Here is a 22,981-nt window from a genome sequence, read left to right as displayed (position 1 = left end):
TGGTATCCCACACACTGTCATGAGTGACAATGGCCCGTGCTTCAACAGGCCACGAGTGGTCTATGTTTGCCAAGTGATATCATTTCAAACATGTCACTCCAGCCCGCAATATCCGCAGTACAATGGGAAGGTTGATAAAGGGGTGCACATTGTGAAACAGCTTATCTGCAAGGCCGCGGATTCTGCTTCTGACATCTACCTCACGCTGCTGACGTACAGCGCGACCCCACTGCCCATTGGCATGTCGCCGGCTCAACTCCTGATGAACTGGGACCTGCGAACGACACTTCCAGCCATACACTTACCCAACCTGGATCACCTCCCGGTGCTGCAGAAGGCGCAGCATCTCCGCAACCAGCATAAGCAGGGCTATGATGCTCATGCCACCGATTTACCCGTGTTATCCCCAGCAGACACTGTCAGTATCAGGATACTGGATGGTGGCTGGTCAGCTCCAGCTGTCGTTGTTCGACAGGCTGCGCTCCGCTCGTATGTTGTGCGTCTGGCTGATGGTTCTGTTGTGCGACGAAACAAACGGGTACTGCGCACAGTTGCCTGCCCGCAACCACATTCTTCTCCGTTTCCGTCCGTTGTTTAGCCACCTCCTGCTACCTCGACTCATGAGGCCACCAGTCAGGCTTCCATCCCGCCTGTCAAGGTGGCGTCGTCCCCACCACCACCTCTCTGGCGGTCGACAAGGATCAGTCGCAAGCCACAGAGACTGGACTTATGAACACTTGTTTTGTTTGCCATGTTCTGTTTTCTCACATTAGACAGCTGTCTTCACATAGAATCATAGAAGTTTACAGCATGAAACAGGCCCTTTGGCCCAACCAGTCCATGCCGCCCAGTTTTTACCATTAAGCTAGTCCCAGTTGCCCGCACTTGGCCCATAACCCTCTATACCCATCTTACCCATGTAACTATCTAAATGCTTTTTAAAAGACACAATTGTACCCGCCTCTACTACTACCTCTGGCAGCCCATTCCAGACACTCACTACCCTCTGAGTGAAGAAATTGCCCCTCTGGGCCCTTCTGAATCTCTCCCCTCTCACCTTAAACCTATGCCCTCTAGTTTTAGACTCCCCTACCTTTGGGAAAAGATGTTGACTATCTACCTTATCTATGCCCCTCATTATTTTATAGACCTCTATAAGATCACCCCTAAGCCTCCTACGCTCCAGGGAAAAAAGTCCCAGTCTATCCAGCCTCTCCTTATAACTCAAACCATCAAGTCCCGGCAACATCCTAGTAAATCTTTTCTGCACTCTTTCTAGTTTAATAATATCCTTTCTATAATAGGGTGACCAGAACTGCACACAGTATTCCAAGTGTGGCCGTACCAATGTCTTGTACAACTTCAACAAGACGTCCCAACTCCTGTATTCAATGTTCTGACCAATGAAACCAAGCATGCCGAATGCCTTCTTCACCACCCTGTCCACCTGCGACTCCACCTTCAAGGAGCCATGAACCTGTACTCCTAGATCTCTTTGTTCTATAACTCTCCCCAACGCCATACCATTAACTGAGTAGGTCCTGGCCTGATTCGATCTGCCAAAATGCATCACCTCACATTTATCTAAATTAAACTCCATCTGCTATTCATCGGCCCACTGGCCTAATTGATCAAGATCCCGTTGCAATCCTCGATAACCTTCTTCACTATCCACTGTGCCATCAATCTTGGTGTCATCTGCAAACTTACTAACCATGCCTCCTAAATTCTCATCTAAATCATTAATATAAATCACAAATAACAGTGGACCCAGCACCGATCCCTGAGGCACACCACTGGTCACAGGCCTCCAGTTTGAAAAACAACCCTCTACAACCACCCTCTGCCTTCTGTCGTCCAGCCAATTTTGAATCCAATTGGCAACCTCACCCTGGATCCCGTGAGCTTTAACCTTCTGCAACAACCTACCATGCGGTACCTTGTCAAAGGCTTTGCTAAAGCCCATGTAGACAACGTCTACTGCACTGCCCTCATCTACCTTCTTGGTCACACCCTCAAAAAACTCAATCAAATTTGCGAGACATGATTTTCCACGCACAAAGCCATGCTGACTGCCCCGAATCAGTCCTTGCCTCTCTAAATGCTTGTAGATCCTGTCTCTCAGAATACCTTCTAGCAACTTACCTACTACAGACGTTAGGCTCACCGGTCTGTAGCTCCCAGGCTTTTCCCTGCTGCCCTTCTTAAACAAGGGCACAACATTCGCCACTCTCCAATCTTCAGGCACCTCACCTGCAGCTGCCGATGATTCAAATATCTCTGTTAGGGGACCCGCAATTTCCTCCCTAGCCTCCCACAACATCGTGGGATACATTTCATCAGGTCCCGGGGATTTATCTACCTTGATGCGCTTTAAGACTTCCAGCACCTCCTCCTCTGCAATATGCACACTTCTCAAGACATCACTATTTATTTCCCTTAGTTTCCTAACATCCATGCCTTTCTCCACCGTGAATACCGATGAGAAATATTCATTCAGGATCTCACCCAACTCTTGTGGCTCTGCACATAGATGTCCTTGTTGATCCTTAAGAGGCCCTACTCTGTCCCTAGTTACTCTTTTCCCCTTTATGTATCTGTAGAATCTCTTTGGATTCTCCCTTGCATTATTTGCCAAAGCAATTTCATGTCCCCTTTTTGCCCTCCTGATTTCCCTCTTAACTCTATTTTGACAATCTCTATACTCTTCAAAATACATTCACATATGCCACCGCTTGTAAATATGTTAATATATGCCAGCACATGTAAGTATGTTCCCATGTGCCAACAAAACATTTAAAAAAAGGGAAAGATGTCATGATATGCAGACATGCGGATAATGATATACAGACAGGAACAGACAGGCAGCTAATGAACACAGAGAACAGGATATGACCAATGAGCAGGCAGGACACTCAGGGGTGGGATCTGACTATAAAAGACACGAGGCACTCACACTCTGCCTCTTTCCACTGATGAACATCTAGAGAGTCAGACAAGGGCGTTGCTACAATCTCACACCTCCACCACGTGGCTAAGAGCTAGTCTGGTTCAGTCAGACAGAGTAACCACACTTAGGTTAGCAGAGTCGAACTCATAGAGAACTGTGCTAACTGTGCTACTGGTTCAATAAATCAGATTGAACTAACTTCAAGATCTGGAGTATCTTTTGGTTAAAGCTGCATCCAGTTGCAGCCTGTGTTATCCCAGAGTACATATCACAACAACACGCAACTCCAAACCCCCCACTCCCATCTCCAACCCCCCTGACACCCACCTCCAACCCCCCCACTCCCATCTCCAACCCTCCCCCCACTCCCATCGCCAACCCCCCCACTCCTATCTCCAACCCCCCCACTCCCATCTCCAACACCCCCCACTCCCATCTCCAACCCCCCCCACTCCCATCTCTAACCCCCCCCACTCCCATCTCTAACCCCCCCCCACTCCCATCTCCAACCCCCCCCACTCCCATCTCCAACCCCTCCACTCCCATCTCCAACCCCTCCACTCCCATCTCCTCTCCCCCACTCCCATCTCCTCTCCCCACTCCCATCTCCAACCCCCCCACTCCCATCTCCTCTCCCCCACTCCCATCTCCTCCCCCCACTCCCATCTCCAACCCTCCCCCCCACTCCCATTTCCAACCCCCCCCCCACTCCCATCTCCTCCACCCCACTCCCATCTCCAACCCCCCCACTCCCATCTCCAACCCCCCCACTCCCATCTCCTCCCCCCACTCCCATCTCCAACCGCCCCACTCCCATCTCCAACCCTCCCCCCACTCCCATCGTCAACCCCCCCACTCCCATCTCCAACCCCCCCACTCCCATCTCCAACCCCCCCACTCCCATCTCCAGCCCCCCCACTCCCATGTCCAACCCTCCCACTCCCATCTCCAAACCCTCCCACTCCCATCTCCAGCCCCCCCACTCCCATGTCCAACCCTCCCACTCCCATCTCCAAACCCTCCCACTCCCATCTCCAACACCCCCACTCCCATCTCCAGCCCCCCCACTCCCATGTCCAACCCTCCCACTCCCATCTCCAAACCCTCCCACTCCCATCTCCAGCCCCCCCACTCCCATGTCCAACCCTCCCACTCCCATCTCCAAACCCTCCCACTCCCATCTCCAACACCCCCACTCCCATCTCCAAACCCTCCCACTCCCATCTCCAACCCCCGAATCCCATCTCCAGCCCCCCCACTCCCATGTCCAACCCTCCCACTCCCATCTCCAAACCCTCCCACTCCCATCTCCAGCCCCCCCCACTCCCATGTCCAACCCTCCCACTCCCATCTCCAAACCCTCCCACTCCCATCTCCAACACCCCCACTCCCATCTCCAACCCCCGAATCCCATCTCCAACCGCCCCACTCCCATCTCCTCCACCCCACTCCCATCTCCAACCCTCCCCCACTCCCATGTCCAACCCCCCCACTCCCATCTCCTCTCCCCCACTCCCATCGCCAACCCCCCACTCCCATCTCCTCCCCCCACTCCCATCTCCAACCCTCCCCCCACTCCCATGTCCAACCCCTCCACTCCCATCTCCAACCTCCCGCCACTCCCATCTCCTCTCCCCCACTCCCATCGCCAACCCCCCACTCCCATCTCAAACCCCCCACTCCCATCTCCAACCCCCCCACTCCCATCTCCAACCTCCCGCCACTCCCATCTCCTCTCCCCCACTCCCATCGCCAACCCCCCCACTCCCATCTCCAACCCCCCCACTCCCATCTCCAACCTCCCGCCACTCCCATCTCCTCTCCCCCACTCCCATCGCCAACCCCCCACTCCCATCTCAAACCCCCCACTCCCATCTCCAACCCCCCACTCCCATCTCCAAACCTCCCCCCAATCCCATCTTCAACCCTCCCCCCCACTCGCATCTCCAACCCCCCCACTCCCATTTCCAACCTACCCCACTCCCATCTCCAACCCCCCCCACTCCCATCTCCAACCCCCCCCAATCCCATCTCCAACCCCCCCCACTCCCATCTCCAACCCCCCCACTCCCATCTCCAACCCCCACACTCCCATCTCAAACCCCCCCCACTCCCATCTCAAACCCCCCCCCCACTCCCATCTCCAACCCCTCCACTCCCATCTCCAACCCTCCACTCCCATCTCCTCTCCCCCACTCCCATCTCCAACCGCCCCACTCGCATCTCAAACCCCCCACTCCCATCTCCAAACCTCCCTCCCAACTCCCATCGCCAGCCCCCCCAATCCCATCTCCAACCTCCCGCCACTCCCATCTCCTCTCCCCCACTCCCATCGCCAACCCCCCACTCCCATCTCAAACCCCCCACTCCCATCTCCAACCCCCCACTCCCATCTCCAAACCTCCCCCCAATCCCATCTTCAACCCTCCCCCCCACTCGCATCTCCAACCCCCCCACTCCCATTTCCAACCTCCCCCACTCCCATCTCCAACCCCCCCCACTCCCATCTCCAACCCCCCCAATCCCATCTCCAACCCCCCCCACTCCCATCTCCAACCCCCCCACTCCCATCTCCAACCCCCACACTCCCATCTCAACCCCCCCCCACTCCCATCTCAAACCCCCCCCCCACTCCCATCTCCAACCCCTCCACTCCCATCTCCAACCCTCCACTCCCATCTCCTCTCCCCCACTCCCATCTCCAACCGCCCCACTCGCATCTCAAACCCCCCACTCCCATCTCAAACCCCCCCCCACTCCCATCTCCAACCCCTCCACTCCCATCTCCAACCCTCCACTCCCATCTCCTCTCCCCCACTCCCATCTCCAACCGCCCCACTCGCATCTCAAACCCCCCACTCCCATCTCCAAACCTCCCTCCCAACTCCCATCGCCAGCCCCCCCAATCCCATCTCCAACCCTCCACCCCACTCGCATCTCCAACCCTCCACCCCACTCGCATCTCCAACCCCCCCACTCCCATCACCAACCCCCCCCACTCCCATCTCCAACCCCCCCACTCCAATCTCCAACCCCCCCCACTCCCATCTCCAACCCCCCCACTCCAATCTCCAACCTCCCCCACTCCCATCTCCAACCCCCCCACTCTCATCTCCAACCCCCCCACTCCCATCTCCAACCCCCCCACTCCCATCTCCAACACCCCCCCTCCCCCGCCCAACACCCCCGAGATGCATTCGGCCCAACGCCAATCATTTCTCCCCCACTGGTACCTTGTCAGTTGCATTTTTACTCATCATGAATGGGAAGACCCTCTCACGGAACCGCAATGTGGGGGTCTCTTTGTTGTTGCAGCCATACATAAAGGCATTGCTCTTCCGACTGTGTCCGTGGAAGTCACAGTAAACCACCACCTCCCTCTCCTCCAATAACCTGTGGGGGCAACGAGGGACAATCAGCAGAACAATTACCCTCCCCTGACTCCCCTCGCCCCTTTAACCGCACCTCCCAACCCCATCCCTGAGCACAATCCATCACCACCACTGGGAGCTGACACTCGCTCTGCACCATGTTCCCAGTGTGGGAGTTACACTGGGAGCTGACACTCGCTCTGCACCATGTTCCCAGTGTGGGAGTTACACTGGGAGCTGACACTCACTCTGCACCATATCCCCAGTGTGGGAGTTACACTGGGAGCTGACACTCATCCTGCACCATGTCCCCAGTGTGGGAGTTACACTGGGAGCTGACACTCACTCTGTACCGTGTTCCCAGTGTGGGAGTCACACTGGGAGCTGACACTCACTCTGCACCATGTTCCCAGTGTGGGAGTTACACTGGGAGCTGACACTCACTCTGCACCGTGTTCCCAGTGTGGGAGTTACACTGGGAGCTGACACTCACTCTGCACCATGTTCCCAGTGTGGGAGTTACACTGGGAGCTGACACTCACTCTGCACCGTGTTCCCAGTGTGGGAGTTACACTGGGAGCTGACACTCACTCTGCACCATGTTCCCAGTGTGGGAGTTACACTGGGAGCTGACACTCACTCTGCACCATGTTCCCAGTGTGGGAGTTACACTGACGCTCCCGCGCATGCGTCGCCCGGCGAAGACCTTTCCCGCCAGCCGGCGGAGCGGAAACCACGCGGCGCGGGCCTAGCCCCTCAAGGTGAGGGCTTGGCCCCTCGAGGTGCGGAAACCCCCCGCCCAGTCGGGTAGGGGAGCATCCCGCCCTGGGTGTTGACACCCACTCTGTACCATGTTCCCAGTATGGGAGTTACACTGGGAGCTGACACTCACTGTGTACCGTGTTCCCAGTGTGGGAGTTACACTGGGAGCTGACATTCACTCTGTACCATGTTCCCAGTGTGGGAGTTACACTGGGAGCTGACACTCACTCTGCACCATGTTCCCAGTGTGGGAGTTACACTGGGAGCTGACACTCACTCTGTGCCATGTTCCCAGTATGGGAGTTACACTGGGAGCTGACACTCACTGTGTACCGTGTTCCCAGTGTGGGAGTTACACTGGGAGCTGACACTCCCTCTGTACCGTGTTCCCAGTGTGGGAGTTACACTGGGAGCTGACACTCACTCTGCACCGTTTTCCCAGTGTGGGAGTTACACTGGGAGCTGACACTCACTCTGCACCATGTTCCCAATGTGGGAGTTACACTGGGAGCTGACACTCACTCTGCCCCATGTTCCCAGTGTGGGAGTTACACTGGGAGCTGACGCTCACTCTGCACCATGTTCCCAATGTGGGAGTTACACTGGGAGCTGACACTCACACTGCACCATGTTCCCAGTGTGGGAGTTACACTGGGAGCTGACACTCACACTGCACCATGTTCCCAGTGTGGGAGTTACACTGGGAGCTGACACTCACTCTGTACCATGTTCCCAGTGTGGGAGTTACACTGGGAGCTGACACTCACACTGCACCATGTACCCAGTGTGGGAGGTACACTGGGAGCTGACACTCACTCTGTACCATGTTCCCAGTGTGGGAGTTACACTGGGAGCTGACGCTCACTCTGCACCGTGTTCCCAGTGTGGGAGTTACACTGGGAGCTGGCACTCACTCTGCCCCATGTTCCCAGTGTGGGAGTTACACTGGGAGCTGACACTCACTCTGTACCGTGTTCCCAGTGTGGGAGTTACACTGGGAGCTGACACTCACTCTGCACCGTGTTCCCAGTGTGGGAGTTACACTGGGAGCTGACACTCACACTGTACCATGTACCCAGTATGGGTGTTACACTGGGAGCTAACTCTCACTCTGTACATGTTCCCAGTGTGAGAGTTACACTGGGAGCTGACACTCACTCTGCACCATGTTCCCAGTGTGGGAGTTACACTGGGAGCTGACACCCACTCTGTACCATGTTCCCAGTGTGGGAGTTACACTGGGAGCTGACACTCACTCTGCACCGTGTTCCCAGTGTGGGAGTTACACTGGGAGCTGACACTCACTCTGTACATGTTCCCCAGTGTGGGAGTTACACTGGGAGCTGACACTCACTCTGTACCATGTTCCCAGTGTGGGAGTTACACTGGGAGCTGACACTCACTCTGTACATGTTCCCAGTATGAGAGTTACACTGGAAGCTGACACCCACTCTGTACCATGTTCCCAGTGTGGGAGTTACACTGGGAGCTGACACTCACTCTGCACCATGTTCCCAGTGTGGGAGTTACACTGGGAGCTGACACTCACTCTGCACCATGTTCCCAGTGTGGGAGTTACACTGGGAGCTCACACTCACTCTGCACCATGTTCCCAGCGTGGGAGTTACCCTGGGAGCTGACACTCACTCTGCACCGTGTTCCCAGTGTAGGAGTTACACTGGGAGCTGACACTCACTCACTCTGTACCATGTTCCCAGTGTGGGAGTAACACTGGGAGCTGACACCCACTCTGTACCATGTTCCCAGTGTGGGAGTTACACTGGGAGCTGACACCCACTTTGCCCCATGTTCCCAGTGTGGGAGTTACACTGGGAGCTGACACTCACACTGCACCATGTACCCAGTGTGGGAGGTACACTGGGAGCTGACACTCACTCTGTACCATGTTCCCAGTGTGGGAGTTACACTGGGAGCTGACGCTCACTCTGCACCGTGTTCCCAGTGTGGGAGTTACACTGGGAGCTGGCACTCACTCTGCCCCATGTTCCCAGTGTGGGAGTTACACTGGGAGCTGACACTCACTCTGTACCGTGTTCCCAGTGTGGGAGTTACACTGGGAGCTGACACTCACTCTGCACCATGTTCCCAGTGTGGGAGTTACACTGGGAGCTGACACTCACACTGTACCATGTACCCAGTATGGGTGTTACAGTGGGAGCTAACTCTCACTCTGTACATGTTCCCAGTGTGAGAGTTACACTGGGAGCTGACACTCACTCTGCACCATGTTCCCAGTGTGGGAGTTACACTGGGAGCTGACACCCACTCTGTACCATGTTCCCAGTGTGGGAGTTACACTGGGAGCTGACACTCACTCTGCACCGTGTTCCCAGTGTGGGAGTTACACTGGGAGCTGACACTCACTCTGTACATGTTCCCCAGTGTGGGAGTTACACTGGGAGCTGACACTCACTCTGTACCATGTTCCCAGTGTGGGAGTTACACTGGGAGCTGACACTCACTCTGTACATGTTCCCAGTATGAGAGTTACACTGGAAGCTGACACCCACTCTGTACCATGTTCCCAGTGTGGGAGTTACACTGGGAGCTGACACTCACTCTGCACCATGTTCCCAGTGTGGGAGTTACACTGGGAGCTGACACTCACTCTGCACCATGTTCCCAGTGTGGGAGTTACACTGGGAGCTCACACTCACTCTGCACCATGTTCCCAACGTGGGAGTTACCCTTGGAGCTGACACTCACTCTGCACCGTGTTCCCAGTGTAGGAGTTACACTGGGAGCTGACACTCACTCACTCTGTACCATGTTCCCAGTGTGGGAGTAACACTGGGAGCTGACACCCACTCTGTACCATGTTCCCAGTGTGGGAGTTACACTGGGAGCTGACACCCACTTTGCCCCATGTTCCCAATGTGGGAGTTACACTGGGGGCTGACACTCACTCTGCCCCATGTTCCCAGTGTGGGAGTTACACTGGGAGCTGACACTCACTCTGCACCATGTTCCCAGTGTGGGAGTTACACTGGGAGCTGACTCTCCCTCTGCACCATGTTCCCAGTGTGGGAGTTACACTGGGAGCTGACACTCACTCTGCACCATGTTCCCAGTGTGGGAGTTACACTGGGAGCTGACACTCACTCTGCACCATGTTCCCAGTGTGGGAGTTACACTGGGAGCTGACACTCCCTCTGCACCATGTTCCCAGTGTGGGAGTTACACTGGGAGCTGGCACTCACTCTGCACCGTGTTCCCCAGTGTGGGAGTTACACTGGGAGCTTACACTTACTGTGTACAATGTTTCCAGTGTGGGAGTTACACTGGGAGCTGATACTCACTCTGTACCATGTTCGCAGTGTGGGAGTAACACTGGGAGCTGACACCCACTCTGTACCATGTTCCCAGTGTGGGAGTTACACTGGGAGCTGACACTCACTCTGTACCATGTTCCCAGTGTGGGAGTTACACTGGGAGCTGACACACACTTTGCCCCATGTTCCCAATGTGGGAGTTACACTGGGAGCTGACACTCACTCTGCAACATGTTCCCAGTGTGGGAGTTACACTGGGAGCTGACACCCACTCTGTACCATGTTCCCAGTGTGGGAGTTACACTGGGAGCTGACACTCACTCTGCCCCATGTTCCCAGTGTGGGAGTTACACTGGGAGCTGACTCTCCCTCTGCACCATGTTCCCAGTGTGGGAGTTACACTGGGAGCTGATTTTCACTCTGCACCATGTTCCCAGTGTGGGAGGTACACTGGGAGCTGACACTCACTCTGCACCGTGTTCCCAGTGTGGGAGTTACACTGGGAGCTGACACTCACTCTGCACCATGTTCCCAGTGTGGGAGTTACACTGGGAGCTGACACCCACTTTGCCCCATGTTCCCAATGTGGGAGTTACACTGTGAGCTGACACTCCCTCTGCACCATGTTCCCAGTGTGGGACTTACACTGGGAGCTGACACTCACTCTGTACCATATTCCCAGTGTGGGACTTACACTGGGAGCTGACACTCACTCTGTACCATGTTCCCAGTGTGGGAGTTACACTGGGAGCTGACACTCACTCTGTACCATATTCCCAGTGTGGGACTTACACTGGGAGCTGACACTCACTCTGTACCATGTTCCCAGTGTGGGAGTTACACTGGGAGCTGACACCCACTCTGCACCATGTTTCCCAGTGTGGGAGTTACACTGCGAGCTTACACTCACTCTGTACCATGTTCCCAATGTGGGAGTTACACTGGGAGCTGACACTCACTGTGTACCGTGTTCCCAGTGTGGAAGTTACACTGGGAGCTGACACCCACTTTGCCCCATGTTCCCAATGTGGGAGTTACACTGGGAGCTGACACTCACTCTGCAACATGTTCCCAGTGTGGGAGTTACACTGGGAGCTGACACCCACTCTGCACCATGTTCCCAGTGTGGGAGTTACACTGGGAGCTGACACTCACTCTGTACCATATTCCCAGTGTGGGACTTACACTGGGAGCTGACTCTCCCTCTGCACCATGTTCCCAGTGTGGGAGTTACACTGGGAGCTGATTTTCACTCTGCACCATGTTCCCAGTGTGGGAGTTACACTGGGAGCTGACACCCACTTTGCCCCATGTTCCCAATGTGGGAGTTACACTGGGAGCTGACACTCCCTCTGCACCATGTTCCCAGTGTGGGACTTACACTGGGAGCTGACACTCACTCTGTACCATATTCCCAGTGTGGGACTTACACTGGGAGCTGACACTCACTCTGTACCATGTTCCCAGTGTGGGAGTTACACTGGGAGCTGACACTCACTCTGTACCATATTCCCAGTGTGGGACTTACACTGGGAGCTGACACTCACTCTGTACCATGTTCCCAGTGCGGGAGTTACACTGGGAGCTGACACCCACTCTGCACCATGTTTCCCAGTGTGGGAGTTACACTGCGAGCTTACACTCACTCTGTACCATGTTCCCAATGTGGGAGTTACACTGGGAGCTGACACTCACTGTGTACCGTGTTCCCAGTGTGGAAGTTACACTGGGAGCTGACACTCACTCTGTACCATGTTCCCAGTGTGGGAGTTAAACGGGGAGCTGATTTTCTCTCTGCACCGTGTTCCCAGTGTGGGAGTTACACTGGTAGCTGACACTCACTCTGCACTATGTTCCCAGTGTGGGAGGTACGCTGGGAGCTGACACTCACTCTAAACCATGTTCCCAGTGTGGGAGTTACACTGGGTGCTTACACCCACTCTGTACCATGTTCCCAGTGTGGGAGTTACACTGGGAGCTGACTCCCACTCTGTACCATGTTCCCAGTGTGGGAGGTACACTGGGAGCTGACACTCACTCTGTACCATGTTCCCAGTGTGGGAGTTACACTGGGAGCGGACACTCACTCTGTACCATATTCCCAGTGTGGGTGTTACACTGGGAGCTGACATTCACTCTGTACCATGTTCCCAGTGTGGAAGTTACACTGGGAGCTGATGCTCGCTCTGCACCATGTTCCCAGTGTGGGAGTTACACTGGGAGCTGACACTCACTCTGTACCATGTTCCCAGTGTGGGAGTTACACTGGGAGCTGACACTCACTCTGCCCCATGTTCCCAGTGTGGGAGTTACACTGGGAGCTGACTCTCCCTCTGCACCATGTTCCCAGTGTGGGAGTTACACTGGGAGCTGATTTTCACTCTGCACCATGTTCCCAGTGTGGGAGGTACACTGGGAGCTGACACTCACTCTGCACCGTGTTCCCAGTGTGGGAGTTACACTGGGAGCTGACACTCACTCTGCACCATGTTCCCAGTGTGGGAGTTACACTGGGAGCTGACACCCACTTTGCCCCATGTTCCCAATGTGGGAGTTACACTGTGAGCTGACACTCCCTCTGCACCATGTTCCCAGTGTGGGACTTACACTGGGAGCTGACACTCACTCTGTACCATATTCCCAGTGTGGGACTTACACTGGGAGCTGACACTCACTCTGTACCATGTTCCCAGTGTGGGAGTTACACTGGGAGCTGACACCCACTCTGCACCATGTTTCCCAGTGTGGGAGTTACACTGCGAGCTTACACTCACTCTGTACCATGTTCCCAATGTGGGAGTTACACTGGGAGCTGACACTCACTGTGTACCGTGTTCCCAGTGTGGAAGTTACACTGGGAGCTGACACCCACTTTGCCCCATGTTCCCAATGTGGGAGTTACACTGGGAGCTGACACTCACTCTGCAACATGTTCCCAGTGTGGGAGTTACACTGGGAGCTGACACCCACTCTGCACCATGTTCCCAGTGTGGGAGTTACACTGGGAGCTGACACTCACTCTGTACCATATTCCCAGTGTGGGACTTACACTGGGAGCTGACTCTCCCTCTGCACCATGTTCCCAGTGTGGGAGTTACACTGGGAGCTGATTTTCACTCTGCACCATGTTCCCAGTTTGGGAGGTACACTGGGAGCTGACACTCACTCTGCACCGTGTTCCCAGTGTGGGAGTTACACTGGGAGCTGACACTCACTCTGTACCATGTTCCCAGTGTGGGAGTTACACTGGGAGCTGACACCCACTCTGCACCATGTTTCCCAGTGTGGGAGTTACACTGCGAGCTTACACTCACTCTGTACCATGTTCCCAATGTGGGAGTTACACTGGGAGCTGACACTCACTGTGTACCGTGTTCCCAGTGTGGAAGTTACACTGGGAGCTGACACCCACTTTGCCCCATGTTCCCAATGTGGGAGTTACACTGGGAGCTGACACTCACTCTGCAACATGTTCCCAGTGTGGGAGTTACACTGGGAGCTGACACCCACTCTGCACCATGTTCCCAGTGTGGGAGTTACACTGGGAGCTGACACTCACTCTGTACCATATTCCCAGTGTGGGACTTACACTGGGAGCTGACTCTCCCTCTGCACCATGTTCCCAGTGTGGGAGTTACACTGGGAGCTGATTTTCACTCTGCACCATGTTCCCAGTTTGGGAGGTACACTGGGAGCTGACACTCACTCTGCACCGTGTTCCCAGTGTGGGAGTTACACTGGGAGCTGACACTCACACTGCACCATGTTCCCAGTGTGGGAGTTACACTGGGAGCTGACACTCACTCTGTACCATGTTCCCAGTGTGGGAGTTACACTGGGAGCTGACACTCACTCTGTACCATGTTCCCAGTGTGGGAGTTACACTGGGAGCTGACACTCACTCTGTACATGTTCCCAGTATGAGAGTTACACTGGAAGCTGACACCCACTCTGTACCATGTTCCCAGTGTGGGAGTTACACTGGGAGCTGACACTCACTCTGCACCATGTTCCCAGTGTGGGAGTTACACTGGGAGCTGACACTCACTCTGCACCATGTTCCCAGTGTGGGAGTTACACTGGGAGCTCACACTCACTCTGCACCATGTTCCCAGCGTGGGAGTTACCCTGGGAGCTGACACTCACTCTGCACCGTGTTCCCAGTGTAGGAGTTACACTGGGAGCTGACACTCACTCACTCTGTACCATGTTCCCAGTGTGGGAGTAACACTGGGAGCTGACACCCACTCTGTACCATGTTCCCAGTGTGGGAGTTACACTGGGAGCTGACACCCACTTTGCCCCATGTTCCCAATGTGGGAGTTACACTGGGGGCTGACACTCACTCTGCCCCATGTTCCCAGTGTGGGAGTTACACTGGGAGCTGACACTCACTCTGCACCATGTTCCCAGTGTGGGAGTTACACTGGGAGCTGACTCTCCCTCTGCACCATGTTCCCAGTGTGGGAGTTACACTGGGAGCTGACACTCACTCTGCACCATGTTCCCAGTGTGGGAGTTACACTGGGAGCTGACACTCACTCTGCACCATGTTCCCAGTGTGGGAGTTACACTGGGAGCTGACACTCCCTCTGCACCATGTTCCCAGTGTGGGAGTTACACTGGGAGCTGGCACTCACTCTGCACCGTGTTCCCCAGTGTGGGAGTTACACTGGGAGCTTACACTCACTGTGTACAATGTTTCCAGTGTGGGAGTTACACTGGGAGCTGATACTCACTCTGTACCATGTTCGCAGTGTGGGAGTAACACTGGGAGCTGACACCCACTCTGTACCATGTTCCCAGTGTGGGAGTTACACTGGGAGCTGACACTCACTCTGTACCATGTTCCCAGTGTGGGAGTTACACTGGGAGCTGACACACACTTTGCCCCATGTTCCCAATGTGGGAGTTACACTGGGAGCTGACACTCACTCTGCAACATGTTCCCAGTGTGGGAGTTACACTGGGAGCTGACACCCACTCTGTACCATGTTCCCAGTGTGGGAGTTACACTGGGAGCTGACACTCACTCTGCCCCATGTTCCCAGTGTGGGAGTTACACTGGGAGCTGACTCTCCCTCTGCACCATGTTCCCAGTGTGGGAGTTACACTGGGAGCTGATTTTCACTCTGCACCATGTTCCCAGTGTGGGAGGTACACTGGGAGCTGACACTCACTCTGCACCGTGTTCCCAGTGTGGGAGTTACACTGGGAGCTGACACTCACTCTGCACCATGTTCCCAGTGTGGGAGTTACACTGGGAGCTGACACCCACTTTGCCCCATGTTCCCAATGTGGGAGTTACACTGTGAGCTGACACTCCCTCTGCACCATGTTCCCAGTGTGGGACTTACACTGGGAGCTGACACTCACTCTGTACCATATTCCCAGTGTGGGACTTACACTGGGAGCTGACACTCACTCTGTACCATGTTCCCAGTGTGGGAGTTACACTGGGAGCTGACACTCACTCTGTACCATATTCCCAGTGTGGGACTTACACTGGGAGCTGACACTCACTCTGTACCATGTTCCCAGTGTGGGAGTTACACTGGGAGCTGACACCCACTCTGCACCATGTTTCCCAGTGTGGGAGTTACACTGGGAGCTGACACCCACTTTGCCCCATGTTCCCAATGTGGGAGTTACACTGGGAGCTGACACTCCCTCTGCACCATGTTCCCAGTGTGGGACTTACACTGGGAGCTGACACTCACTCTGTACCATATTCCCAGTGTGGGACTTACACTGGGAGCTGACACTCACTCTGTACCATGTTCCCAGTGTGGGAGTTACACTGGGAGCTGACACTCACTCTGTACCATATTCCCAGTGTGGGACTTACACTGGGAGCTGACACTCACTCTGTACCATGTTCCCAGTGCGGGAGTTACACTGGGAGCTGACACCCACTCTGCACCATGTTTCCCAGTGTGGGAGTTACACTGCGAGCTTACACTCACTCTGTACCATGTTCCCAATGTGGGAGTTACACTGGGAGCTGACACTCACTGTGTACCGTGTTCCCAGTGTGGAAGTTACACTGGGAGCTGACACTCACTCTGTACCATGTTCCCAGTGTGGGAGTTAAACGGGGAGCTGATTTTCTCTCTGCACCGTGTTCCCAGTGTGGGAGTTACACTGGTAGCTGACACTCACTCTGCACTATGTTCCCAGCGTGGGAGGTACGCTGGGAGCTGACACTCACTCTAAACCATGTTCCCAGTGTGGGAGTTACACTGGGTGCTTACACCCACTCTGTACCATGTTCCCAGTGTGGGAGTTACACTGGGAGCTGACTCCCACTCTGTACCATGTTCCCAGTGTGGGAGGTACACTGGGAGCTGACACTCACTCTGTACCATGTTCCCAGTGTGGGAGTTACACTGGGAGCGGACACTCACTCTGTACCATATTCCCAGTGTGGGTGTTACACTGGGAGCTGACATTCACTCTGTACCATGTTCCCAGTGTGGAAGTTACACTGGGAGCTGACGCTCGCTCTGCACCATGTTCCCAGTGTGGGAGTTACACTGGGAGCTGACACTCACTCTGTACCATGTTCCCAGTGTGGGAGTTACACTGGGAGCTGACACTCACTCTGCCCCATGTTCCCAGTGTGGGAGTTACACTGGGAGCTGACTCTCCCTCTGCACCATGTTCCCAGTGTGGGAGTTACACTGGGAGCTGATTTTCACTCTGCACCATGTTCCCAGTGTGGGAGGTACACTGGGAGCTGACACTCACTCTGCACCGTGTTCCCAGTGTGGGAGTTACACTGGGAGCTGACACTCACTCTGCACCATGTTCCCAGTGTGGGAGTTACACTGGGAGCTGACACCCACTTTGCCCCATGTTCCCAATGTGGGAGTTACACTGTGAGCTGACACTCCCTCTGCACCATGTTCCCAGTGTGGGACTTACACTGGGAGCTGACACTCACTCTGTACCAAATTCCCAGTGTGGGACTTACACTGGGAGCTGACACTCACTCTGTACCATGTTCCCAGTGTGGGAGTTACACTGGGAGCTGACACCCACTCTGCACCATGTTTCCCAGTGTGGGAGTTACACTGCGAGCTTACACTCACTCTGTACCATGTTCCCAATGTGGGAGTTACACTGGGAGCTGACACTCACTGTGTACCGTGTTCCCAGTGTGGAAGTTACACTGGGAGCTGACACCCACTTTGCCCCATGTTCCCAATGTGGGAGTTACACTGGGAGCTGACACTCACTCTGCAACATGTTCCCAGTGTGGGAGTTACACTGGGAGCTGACACCCACTCTGCACCATGTTCCCAGTGTGGGAGTTACACTGGGAGCTGACACTCACTCTGTACCATATTCCCAGTGTGGGACTTACACTGGGAGCTGACTCTCCCTCTGCACCATGTTCCCAGTGTGGGAGTTACACTGGGAGCTGATTTTCACTCTGCACCATGTTCCCAGTTTGGGAGGTACACTGGGAGCTGACACTCACTCTGCACCGTGTTCCCAGTGTGGGAGTTACACTGGGAGCTGACACTCACTCTGCACCATGTTCCCAGTGTGGGAGTTACACTGGGAGCTGACACCCACTTTGCCCCATGTTCCCAATGTGGGAGTTACACTGGGAGCTGACACTCCCTCTGCACCATGTTCCCAGTGTGGGACTTACACTGGGAGCTGACACTCACTCTGTACCATATTCCCAGTGTGGGACTTACACTGGGAGCTGACACTCACTCTGTACCATGTTCCCAGTGTGGGAGTTACACTGGGAGCTGCCACTCACTCTGTACCATATTCCCAGTGTGGGACTTACACTGGGAGCTGACACTCACTCTGTACCATGTTCCCAGTGCGGGAGTTACACTGGGAGCTGACACCCACTCTGCACCATGTTTCCCAGTGTGGGAGTTACACTGCGAGCTTACACTCACTCTGTACCATGTTCCCAATGTGGGAGTTACACTGGGAGCTGACACTCACTGTGTACCGTGTTCCCAGTGTGGAAGTTACACTGGGAGCTGACACTCACTCTGTACCATGTTCCCAGTGTGGGAGTTAAACGGGGAGCTGATTTTCTCTCTGCACCGTGTTCCCAGTGTGGGAGTTACACTGGTAGCTGACACTCACTCTGCACTATGTTCCCAGTGTGGGAGGTACACTGGGAGCTGACACTCACTCTAAACCATGTTCCCAGTGTGGGAGTTACACTGGGTGCTTACACCCACTCTGTACCATGTTCCCAGTGTGGGAGTTACACTGGGAGCTGACTCCCACTCTGTACCATGTTCCCAGTGTGGGAGGTACACTGGGAGCTGACACTCACTCTGTACCATGTTCCCAGTGTGGGAGTTACACTGGGAGCGGACACTCACTCTGTACCATATTCCCAGTGTGGGTGTTACACTGGGAGCTGACATTCACTCTGTACCATGTTCCCAGTGTGGAAGTTACACTGGGAGCTGACGCTCGCTCTGCACCATGTTCCCAGTGTGGGAGTTACACTGGGAGCTGACACTCACTCTGTACCATGTTCCCAGTGTGGGAGTTACACTGGGAGCTGACATTCACTCTGCCCCATGTTCCCAGTGTGGGAGTTACACTGGGAGCTGACACTCACTCTGCCCCATGTCCCCTGTGTGGGAGTTACATTGGGAGCTAACACTCACCTCTGCACCATGTCCCCAGTGTGGGAGTTACACTGGGAGCTGGCACTCACTCTGCACCGTGTTCCCCAGTGTGGGAGTTACACTGGGAGCTTACACTCACTGTGTACAATGTTTCCAGTGTGGGAGTTACACTGGGAGCTGATACTCACTCTGTACCATGTTCCCAGTGTGGGAGTAACACTGGGAGCTGACACCCACTCTGTAGCATGTTCCCAGTGTGGGAGTTACACTGGGAGCTGACACCCACTCTGTACCATGTTCCCAGTGTGGGAGTTACACTGGGAGCTGACACCCACTTTGCCCCATGTTCCCAATGTGGGAGTTACACTGGGAGCTGACACTCACTCTGCAACATGATCCCAGTGTGGGAGTTACACTGGGAGCTGACACTCACTCTGCCCCATGTTCCTAGTGTGGGAGTTACACTGGGAGCTGACTCTCCCTCTGCACCATGTTCCCAGTGTGGGAGTTACACTGGGAGCTGACTCTCCCTCTGCACCATGTTCCCAGTGTGGGAGTTACACTGGGAGCTGATTTTCACTCTGCACCATGTTCCCAGTGTGGGAGGTACACTGGGAGCTGACACTCACTCTGCACCGTGTTCCCAGTGTGGGAGTTACACTGGGAGCTGACACTCACTCTGTACCATGTTCCCAGTGTGGGAGTTACACTGGGAGCTGACACTCACTGTGCACCATGTTCCCAGTGTGGGAGTTACACTGGGAGCTGACACCCACTTTGCCCCATGTTCCCAATGTGGGAGTTACACTGGGAGCTGACACTCACTCTGCACCATGTTCCCAGTGTGGGAGTTACACTGGGAGCTGACACTCACTCTGTACCATATTCCCAGTGTGGGACTTACACTGGGAGCTGACACCCACTCTGCACCATGTTCCCAGTGTGGGAGTTACACTGGGAGCTGACACTCACTCTGTACCATATTCCCAGTGTGGGACTTACACTGGGAGCTGACACCCACTCTGCACCATGTTTCCCAGTGTGGGAGTTACACTGGGAGCTAACACTCACCTCTGCACCATGTTCCTCGTATGCCAAACACAGGGAAATGAATCCCTCAGGAGTGTCCGGTAGTTTCGGTTGAGATCCCGGCCAGTCAGGGAGCAGCGATAGTTACCCGTGATCACACCGTCTGGATTCAGCATGGGGACCACTTTGAAGATGAACATGTCTCGCAGGAGCTGGGCATCATCGGAGTTTCCCAGGATATGGTCCAGGAAACCTGTCATCACCCACGACCCATTGGTCTCTCCAGGATGGACTCTGGCCGTCACAACAACTGCTTTCTTGGTGGGCCCGCTCTCCTGGTTCCTGGATGGTGAGGTGATGGTCAGGATGTGAACCGTATTACCTGCCAGGCTGCGACACAATACCCGCAGCTTGCAGTACTGGGATTGGATGGGATCATTGGCAATTGTTGCTAAGTAACGCTGCAGGTCAGAATAGGTGTACGGGTAAGAGTGGGCAAAGTAGCAGGTGTCATTCCTGTGAGGGAACTGGAAAGTCCAGGTGAGTGAGTACAGGCTCCTGCCCTCCTCGCTCAGATTGTTCTTGTAGTAACGAATGTCTTTGCCCACTCGGTGCCAGCCCATCTGCCTTTGTTGGGCCTCCCGCTCGGAATACAGCAACGGTTTCAGGCCCTGATTGTACAGGCTGTTGGATTTCATCAGATTAACTATGGTGAAGCGATAGGTGACCCCTGGCCTGGTATTCTGCACCCGGAAGTAGTACCACTGGGTGTGTTTGTCTGTGTAGAGGTCAGTGCGTAGCGTCAGCTCGTACTCATAACTGCCTCTGAAAGAGAGATACAGGCCATTAGAAAAGTGTCCCGAGAGCTGAACCCTGATCTACCAGGAGCTGCAGTTCCCCCTCCCGACCCTCCTTCACCCCCGGATTATGTATGCCTTATATGGGAGTTAATCTGCCTAGCGCCAGCTCACCAATGCCCTCTATGCAAGAGCAGAACCCCTCCACCACTGTTCTGTGTTTGCAATGCCCCTTAATCACAGCCTGCCACCGGGAGAATGACTCGTTTATTCCTACTCGCTGTTTTCTGCCTGTTAGCCGAACCTCAATCCATGTCAGTATGTTGCCTCTTATCCCGGGTGCTTTTATTTTGCTCACCAGCTCCTGTGGGGGACTTTATCAAAAGCCTTCTGAAAATCCAAGTGTACTACGTCCACCCTTTATCAATTCTGTTAGTGTCATTCACAAAAAACTCCCAACATGTTCGTCAAACATTATATCCCATTTGTAAATCCACGCTGACTTTGCCCAGTCAGCTCACGATTGTCCATGTGTCCATTTGTCCCATCTTTTATAATAATTCCAGCATTTTCCCGAGCGATGTCAGGCTAACAGGTCTGTAGTTCCCTGTTCTCTATCTCCCTCCCTTCTTATATAGTGGGGTGACATTTGCTATCTCCCAACCATTAGGAGCCATTCCAGAACTAGTTCAATTTTGAAAGGTAATCACCCCAATCCATCCACCATCACCGTAGCTACCATTTCCAACACTCATTTTCAACATCCCAGGAATACCTGGGGTGGCGGAATGGAGCAGGAACACCTGGGATGGCGGTATGGAGCAGGAACACCTGGGGTGGCGGTATGGAGCAGGAACATCTGGGATGGCGGTATGGAGCAGGAATACCTGGGGTGGCGGAATGGAGCAGGAACACCTGGGATGGCAGTATGGAGCAGGAATACCTGGTGTGGCGGTATGGAGCAGGAACACCTGGGATGGCGGTATGGAGCAGGAACACCTGGGATGGCAGTATGGAGCAGGAATACCTGGTGTGGCGGTATGGAGCAGGAATACCTGGGGTGGCGGTATGGAGCAGGAATACCTGGGATGGCGGAATGGGGCAGGAATACCTGGGATGGCGGTGTGGGGCAGGATTCTGAAAGGTGGAGGGAATATCAAACATAGAATGCAAAAGGAGGCCATTTGGCCCATCGAGTCTGCACCAATCCACTTAAGCCCTCACTTCCACCCTATCCCCGTAACCCAATAACCCCACCTAATCTTTTTTGGTCACTGAGGGCAATTTATCATGGCCAATCCACCTAACCTGCACGTCTTTGGACTGTGGGAGGAAACCGGAGAACCCGGAGGAAACCCACGCAGACACGGGGAGGATGTGCAGACTCCGCACAGACAGTGACCCAGTGGGGAATCGAACCTGGGACCCTGGTGCTCTTAAGCCACAGTGTTAATCACTTGTGCTACCGTGCTGCAGGATGGCACAGGATTCCGGGAAGGGTTGGGATATGGAGCAGGAATCCGTGGGGGATATGGAGCAGAATACCGGGGGGGGGGGTTTGAGGGGGGGGGGGGAGGTATGGAGCAGGACATTGGGGGAGTGGGTGGATATGGAACAGGATTCGGGGGGGGGGGGGGAGGATATGGAGCAGGATTCCAGAGGGGTGGGATATGGCACAGAATTCTTGGTGGGGAATATGGAGCAGGAACCTGGGGAGTGGGGGGGATTTGGAGCAGGATACGAGGGGAGGGGGAATATGGTGCAGGATTCTGGGTGGGGAGGGCGGTTGGAATATAGAGCAGTATTCCAGGGGGGAGGGGGTTATTGAGCAGGGTTCTGGGGATTGGGGGACATGGAGCAGGATTCCTAGGTGGGGTATAAATGGAGCATGATTCCGTGGTGGGGGGATAGGGGGATATGGAGCAGGATTCAGGGAGGGCGGTGGGTGGATACAGAGAAGGATTCCAGGTGTGGATATGGAGCAGGAATCCGGGGGGGATATGGAGCATGATAAAGTTGGGGGGCGGGGGGGGGGGGATATGATGGAGGATTCTGGGAGGGGAATATGATGCAGGATTTTGGGGAGGGGGAATATCGTGCAGTATTCCAAGGGGGGAGGAGGTTATTGAGCTTGATACTGGGGGTGGGGGGTTGG

The 22,981-nt window shown here is 54.7% G+C and overlaps 1 protein-coding gene across 1 annotated transcript in view; it reads right to left on the bottom strand.

Annotated features, from left to right (window-relative positions):
* The window catches only part of agbl2 (AGBL carboxypeptidase 2), a 310,115-nt gene that overhangs the window by 245,641 nt on the left and 41,493 nt on the right, over positions 1-22,981 (bottom strand). The window contains exons 6-7 of the mRNA XM_072518765.1: positions 20,072-20,854; positions 6,184-6,343 (exon numbers count right to left, since the gene is read on the bottom strand). Coding sequence (XP_072374866.1) covers positions 6,184-6,343; positions 20,072-20,854 — 943 coding nt within the window. The remainder of the gene's footprint in view (positions 1-6,183; positions 6,344-20,071; positions 20,855-22,981) is intronic.

Source organism: Scyliorhinus torazame, chromosome 10, assembly GCF_047496885.1.
Source record: "Scyliorhinus torazame isolate Kashiwa2021f chromosome 10, sScyTor2.1, whole genome shotgun sequence".
Lineage (NCBI taxonomy): Eukaryota > Metazoa > Chordata > Chondrichthyes > Carcharhiniformes > Scyliorhinidae > Scyliorhinus > Scyliorhinus torazame.
Note: the sequence above shows the minus strand (reverse complement) of the source record. Positions and strands in the feature narration are given on the sequence as shown.